Source organism: Haliotis rubra, unplaced genomic scaffold (genome assembly GCF_003918875.1).
Source record: "Haliotis rubra isolate DU_JTF1 unplaced genomic scaffold, ASM391887v1 Scf1426, whole genome shotgun sequence".
NCBI lineage: Eukaryota > Metazoa > Mollusca > Gastropoda > Lepetellida > Haliotidae > Haliotis > Haliotis rubra.
This window is the reverse complement of record NW_025765366.1, coordinates 18,343-26,241: the sequence shown is the minus strand read 5'-3', so window position 1 is coordinate 26,241 and position 7,899 is coordinate 18,343. Positions and strand designations below refer to the sequence as shown.

At 39.7% G+C, this 7,899-nt stretch overlaps 1 protein-coding gene across 1 annotated transcript; it reads left to right on the top strand.

Annotated features, from left to right (window-relative positions):
• Positions 1–1,342: 1,342 nt before the first annotated feature.
• Positions 1,343–6,607, top strand: LOC124269173 (high affinity choline transporter 1-like). Its single transcript, XM_046704184.1, is given in 6 exon segments — positions 1,343–1,387; positions 2,791–2,944; positions 3,351–3,464; positions 4,053–4,159; positions 5,123–5,270; positions 5,273–6,607. Coding segments are annotated over 6 exon segments (894 nt in total). The 3' UTR covers positions 5,599–6,607.
• Positions 6,608–7,899: the final 1,292 nt, after the last annotated feature.

Below are 7,899 nucleotides of genomic sequence, written 5' to 3'. Positions count from 1 at the left end.
ATCAGATACTCGAGAAACCATAAACCTTTCACGAGCAGAATGAACAATAAGAATTAAGACGCCTGGATAAACTATAGTATGACAATACGTTCACAGTATATTCTGTCAAAAAATTTGAGCAATGAAACCACTCTTTTATGTTTGCATGTTAAGTTGTTTGACTGTTGTCCAAAATAGTGTAAAACTTCACTCACGTTCATAATAACCTTTTTTCCAAACTATTTATTCACCTGTTTTCCGACTTTTTATAACATTGCCTACTTTTCCAATTACAAGGGGGCATAATATATGCAGGACGCATGCGTGGAAGGAAGTACGTCACAATGTTACAGCCAATCGAAGAGTGTTATGGCCGCGTGGTCACGTGCCTCGTGTACCTGGCTTCGCTTTGCGGGGACGTCTTCTGGACAGCGTCCATCCTAAATGCACTAGGTAAGAATCTAGCGAGGTTTACATGAACTTTTACATACCGAAACGATACAAAGGTTATTGATAGGAGTTAAACGCCGCTGTGACCTGCATCAAACCCCAACGCACTCACCATGCACTCTGAGAGTCAGACGGCTTAGAAAATACCAAAATACCACCAACGTTGAACTATTGATTGAAGTAAAAAACAAGTTAACAATTGTATCTATTAAACTAGCATGGACACATCTGAGACATATGCCATACAAGAAACATATTTGACTTAATAAATATATATTAATGAACATGCACATTGTTCTTGATGGACAGTAGTTTGGTTTATCCTTGCATTGTGGATAACACAAATAAACACTTTGAAATTTGTGAAAGTCGAATAAATACTCTTCTTTATTACACGCATCAATCATATATTCTGCTTTTACTCATTTGTTTTCTTTTGCAGGAACAAGCTTGAGTATAATACTCGCCATCAACGTTGAGACGGCCATTGTGGTGTCTGCCAGTATCACTGTTATCTACATTATGATTGGTCAGATGATTTCAGTTGCATATACTGACATAGTACAACTAATTCTGATCACCGTGGCCTGGTATGGATAATTTATTTTCATAAGAAAGGCTTTCCCTTACGCCTTAGTGTTCACAAACCAGTATATCACCACCGGTTTGTGTTTTTTACCTAAACAATCGAGTGCTTTGGATCTAGGAATAATGTTGATTGAAAAAGTGTAGTCATTTACCTGATAAAGGAGTAATACTATACTGTGAAGCGTCATGCTCCTCAAAATAAAGAAGCTGGTGTCCATAAGATATTTCAGTGATATTGCAGGTGCTTGCGGTAATTCCATTCGTGGTGACGGACGATCGTGTGGGTGACGTCAGCACAACGTCAGAAACGTGGCTTGGCTCCCTGATGGCCGACATGCTGTGGCCTGGGTTGACCTTTGCCCTTGCTATGGTACGTACAACATGTATACTATTGTACCGTATTTGGGCGTTTGTGTCAAGATGCAGCTCTGACAAGAAAAACAACCCACACGAAGCAAACAGTTTACTTGTATAGCGTCGAACCGAAACATTGATGCAGGTAGAGATTAAGTGTTTTTGCAGGATCGATGCTCATGCTGTTGATCACTGAATTCTATGGTCCGGAACCGATTATTTACAGACCGCCGCCATATAGCTGGAATATTGCTGAGAGCGGCGTAAAACTAAACTCACTCAGTCCTGTAGGGCAGTTACATCAAATCGATATTGATCAACTCTTGATAGGGATACATACTTAATATATTACTTACATATTCATCTATATACATAAACTTATAGGTGTCTATATAATCATAACTGACTCCATCAAAAGGTGAGACGTTATATTATTCCGTTATGTTTACTCGACCCGGAATGTGTGAACATGTCATAACTGTCAGTGGTTATTTCCCCTAAATTTTTATGAACAATTAATATTATTGTCTGTTCCTCATACCCTACCATTTTGCAATATTTTGCAGGCAGTGTTGCAATATCTTTGCTTTTCTTCGCGGTTTCTTAATGAATCTGATTCGAGATCTGCAAATCATTACACGTCCGATATTATTTATGCATCGTTCATAAGAGCAAGTATCATGATAAGTTAGTCTCAACTGATAATGCTGATGACGCAATAGGCCTGTAGAACATGATCTAGAGTGCGTTACGACTTATTACATTTCTGAAATTCGTGGCATGGAATATGCAAGTAGATAAAAGTTTAACAGTCTTGTTAAAATCATCTGTAATTTATTGTCGACATTTCTACCATTTAGTTTGTGACAGAAATATCCCTTAATGCATTTTCTCGGAGTCCATTACACGGTGGTCATGTAAGGACGTGATAGGATCCTTCAACTAAGCAATATTTACAGACTCCATGTCATTTCTGTCCGTGTCAATGGCAACCTCAGGATGAACAAATTAGATGGCAGTAAGCATTTTGGATGTACATGTCTTTCCTGGTCCGTTTAAAGCGGTTAAAAATATCACTCTTGTCTACATTTTCCTGCATCCAAATGTATCAATATCCACATTTCTATTCATGATGCCAAGTTAAAACAATTTCTGAGGAATCTTGATGATGGTATATTAAGTATTTTAAGCAGCCTTTTACCAAAATAACTTAAAAGCATACAACTAAAAACTCAATCTTAAAATACAATTGGGCATATTTTGGTCTAAATTTGTGAGAAGAAAACATAAGCTGGTGATTCGTCATTGTATTCCTTGGTATTCATTGTGAGTGACTGCAATATGACAGCCCACAGTCATGATCATACATGTATTTCTACATATTTGCTATAAAAGACCATTGCATCTCCTGTGTTGCAGATATTCGGCACCATTCCCTGGCAATCGTACTTCCAGCGTGTGTTGTCAGTCCGGAGTGTAAAACAGGCCCTGGTGCTCTCTGTTCTGGCCGGGATGGGAGCTCTGATCCTAGCTGTTCCCCCATTCCTTATCGGTGCTCTCAGCACAGCTGCCGGTATGAACACTATACACGTAAAGAATCGGAGCGAAATAGCCTTCAGCAACACACTCCTGTCGTGAAACACGACTAAGGGATTGGGTGGTCAGACTCGCTGACTTAGTTGACACTTGTCATGAGGTCCCAGTTGCGTAGAACGATGCTTATGATGTCAATCACCGAATTCTCAGCTGTAGACCCGATCATTTACAGGCCGCCGTCACATAGCTGGAAAACCGCTGCATTTACAGTTGAACAACAAACAAACAAACAAACAAACAAACAAACGAAACAATAAACCTTGCTCGAAAATTCCTAAAAAAATGCGGACAGTACCCGTTATTGAATTTGAATATTTTCAAAAATTGTTAAAATATGTTACATATGAGATTTATCCCTGCCGACCTTCTTGCATATATTTCAGATTGGTCCAACTCAAGTCTGACCGGTGGCCTTGACCCTGTCAGTGCCAACATGAGCAGCATGATCCTGCCCCTTGTTCTCAAAGAGTTCACGCCAGATGCTGTGTCCATCATAGGTACAAACATCCAAACAACGTGTAGAATACCAACTAAACGGCCGTTCTGGATATATGTTTAGAAAAAATATGGCAGAAATATTTATTCTTTGTATATGGAGGGGACTTCAACATCCGCAGATACATTAATTCAGATATGGTGCGCGCGTGTGTGTGTGTGCGTGAGTGTGTGTATGTTACAAAAAAAATATAATTTCAAAGAAAATCCCATAACTTCATGGTTTCGTTTCCGAAAGTCTAAAACTAAAAAGGTTATTGCATCGTCATGAATATGTATTGTTGATAGCTTACGTCATTCACTTCTAAAATGGGTAACGATGTAATTGTGTGTTGTGATCTGTGCACAAGAACAGCAATAGTGGTGTGTCGTTTTGATGCGAACGTTAATTAGTTGTTTCAGTTGTTTATTTAATTTGATTTTAATGGGATATTTTATGTGTTCATAATTGTTCGTTAAGGTCTTGGTGCAATCCCAACTGCAATGCTGTAATTATTTGTGACTAGCCTATAAAATGCTTGATACAGTCTGTATTTGCTGGTTCTGGTAGTTTCTATGTGGTTTATTATGTATTAATGTGTTTTGATCAGGTCTTGGGGCAATCTCAGCAGCAGTCATGTCTTCCATGGACAGCTCCATCCTGGGGTCCAGCTCCATGTTCACCCACAACGTCTACAGAACGGCGATCAGGACACACGTTAATTGTTAACTGACTTCCCTATGCTATTGCAGTCCTAGTCCCCATTGTGCTGTGCAAACATCTCCTCACGCTTGTATATATATATGCCTCTCTTTACTTATTCTGCTCATCACTTGTTTGATAACGGTGGTAGATTCAACACCGAAACGTCGCTATCACTGTAAAGAAGTTGTTCATCCATAGTAATCCTTCTTTACTGCTCTAACTTCTAAATGCCTCTCAAAGAAGTTACAGGAAGAAAAGACGAAGTATCTTAGTTGTGAAAACCTATGGAATTCAATCTCAGTTGTAACTCTCCCTGTGTTGAGTAGGTGACGCATATTCTAAATAATCAGGGGTTGAATGAATACCAAGGAATAATTCCAATATGGATTCCTTGGTTTATTTCAATGCTTTGGATTGTAACTATATATAGTTTATTGAGCATAAGTATGGAATAATACATCGTTAGAATATAAATATTCAAACTTGTGGCGTCCGTACCTAGTGTGTGGTTTGGCATTTCTGCAAAGAATAATAGATGCACTTACCATTAACAATTTAGAGGGACGTGGTTATTTGAACAGCTGTTTTATCGTAACCTGTAACTCGATATACTGAACTGTATAATCACATCCTGATCAGATCAAGTGTAATGAATCCATCAGTAATTACAAAAGTATTCACAAATCTTTAAACCCGCGAAGATCCGATTTAGAATTGATCTTCAGTAACCCATGCTTGTCGTAAAAGGCGACTATTGACTAACGATATCGGGCGGTCAGGCTCGCTGACTTGGTTGACACATGTCATCGTATCCCGTTTGCGTAGATCGGTGCTCATGCTGTTGATCACTGAATTCTATGGTCCAGACTCGATTATTTACAGACCGCCGCCATATAGCTGGAATATTGCTGAGTGCGGAGTAAAACTAAACTCACTCACAAATCTTTCATCCCCCCATGTTCCTATTCATTTCAGGCATCAGAACAAGAGTTGATGTGGATACAAAGAACATCAATCTTGATGATCGGAATAATAGCAACCGTACTGTCCATATTCGTTAGGACAGTGTGGGGACTGTTTGTCTTGGCCGCGGACAATGTGTTCGTCATCGTGTTACCTCAGCTGCATGCGCACTCTTCCTTCGAGCAACGAACGGATATGGCGGAATTGTGGGATTTGCTCTTGGCACTGTTTTGAGGATCGGTTCTGGTGAAAGCTTTTTGGATCTCCCTCCATTTATTTTCTACCCATTTTATGACCATGATGTGCCAGAACAACTGTTTCCATTCAGGACATTCGCCTTTGTTGTATCGTTACTTGGTTTGATAATAGTTTCTTACGTGATGAAGTTCTTGTTCGAAAGGGAAATTCTTCATCCGAAGTATGATTTTTCTCGGAGCTCTGAAATCAGGATCTGCGGACATAACCTTAAAATACACAGACAAAAATAATGGCGTTGAGCTTGACAATGTACATACGGCTGAGAAGTCACCCAGTTAAGCCAGTACAACTGCAGGTTTGTCGTGAGCTAACTGGTGACAGCACATTAGTACTGGCAGAGATTCATGCATTGGCGTTCAATGAACATGTTGGTGTTACGAGCTCACCTGGATTTCCACTTCGCATAGATAATTTAGGCCCCATCTACGAAGATGATTTTCGCTTTGCACTCATAGTCATTTGGATTATCGATAACTATTTACAACATGCGTTTATATATTCATTTATCTGCAACCTAGGTACTGTGTAACACAAATACTGGAGTCGAGCGTAACAATGCTCCTATGGCTCAGACGTCCCCACAGTAACATGAGTAATTACCAGTAATAGCAGAAGTTCATGCTGTTAAATGAAAACGTTTAATAACTCAAAAATGAGGTATAAGAAGAATTGTCTTTCGACTAGTCTAAAATAGATTCTAAAGAAACTTACGTCAAATGGAAAAAAGATGTAGAACATAACGTTGAAATGTAAGGGATTCTTTAAATTGTATATGTCAGTATACTGGGGATATGTCTGATATACTACTCAAAGTCACTCTATGGCAGATCCTTTCAATTAATTTCCTCTTTGAATTTACATCTGATGAGTTATTTTATTTGTTTGTTTGTTTGTTGTTTAACGCCGCACTCTGCTATATTCAAGCTATATGTAAATAATGGAAACTGAATATGACAACCAGTGATCAACAGCATGAGCATCGATTTACGCAACTGGGTTACGATGATGCGTGTCAAACAAGTCTGCAAACCTGACCACCCGATCCAGTTAGTCGTCTCTTACAACGAGCATAAAGACCCGGAGCATCACTGGTATTGATATATTCGTTGTAGTTACATGCATTTAGCTCCGTATGGACGTATTTCGGATAATGTTTTTGTTATTTGTACACGCTTAGTTATAATGATGCTGTTGATATACTCGTCTACTTAATTCATCATTAAAATACATCTCCCATGATTTTTTGTCCGCTGTCAGCATTCTGCTTAACTCAGACACGCTTTAACTGATGTACTTGATGCTCCAGTGTGCAAGGTAAAAGTCAATTCTTCAACAGTTGGAACCCGTGAAGATCCGGGTTAGAACTGATCTGCCATGCTTGTCGTAATAAGCGACTAACTCGATCTTGTGGTCAGGCTCGCTGACTTGGTTGAGACATTTCATTGTATCCCAAATGTGGATCGATGCTCATAATGTAGGTCGCTGGATTCTCTGGTACAGACTCGATTATTTACGGACCGCCGCCATATAACTGGAATATTGCTGAGTGGGGCGTAAAACTAATGTCATTTACTCACTCAACAGTTGGCATACATGGGAAAACACGTTGCATTAGCGAACCACAATCTACTTTTTCCTAAACGCTTCGAGTGTTCCCCTCAATTCAAAAACATACTTGTCTTTTGTATGTCAATTTTAAAATGGTCCTTCATAGATCACAACTGCGTGTAATTATTTGTGTGTATGAATTGCAGCTCGACCACTAAGACCCATGTGGCATTTGACATTTTTACTGTAGCCCACACCGTGACTTACTCATGTTACTTGCAGACCACAGAGGTTGTTATGATGCGGTGGGGTAGCCTAGTGGCTACAGCGTTCACCCGTCACGCCGAAGACCCGGGTTCGATTCCCACATGGGTACAATGTGTAAAGCTCATTTCTGGTGTCCCCGGCTGGAATATTGCTAAACGCGCCGTAGTAATAAACCCATTCACCAAACCACCCACACACTCATTCACTCACTCACTCAGAGGTTGTTACGTTAATAAGGAAATTCCAAAGTGCGAACACTTACGTTTGCTCTACGCGTAAAGTAAAGTCCTTAAATAAGACAGTGAGACAGAACGCTGGTTTCTCAGATGTACACATAGTATTTTGGCAACTACAGTATCGATATTAGTGTAACGTACATAACCCGTTGTCCCCGACAGTGTCGGCAATATCAGCTGTCGGCCTCCAACACAATGCGGAAGTCTGAACGTCACTCCATCCTTTATATACCCATGACCATCTCTGCACTGAGACATAAAACCCTTGGGTTGTAATATTTATGACAATGGGTATAATATGCCATGTCTCAAGTCAATGAAATCCTTCTGTCACCACTTCTCGAACTACTGAAACAGACGACTGCAAAGTAACAAAACGGGAACGGGTGGTGGCTTGCATATAAAAGTGACCAATTTCTGTGATTCATGAAACCAAGTTTAAATTTATCCTCTAAAGTAGACACCTTTTCATGACAAATG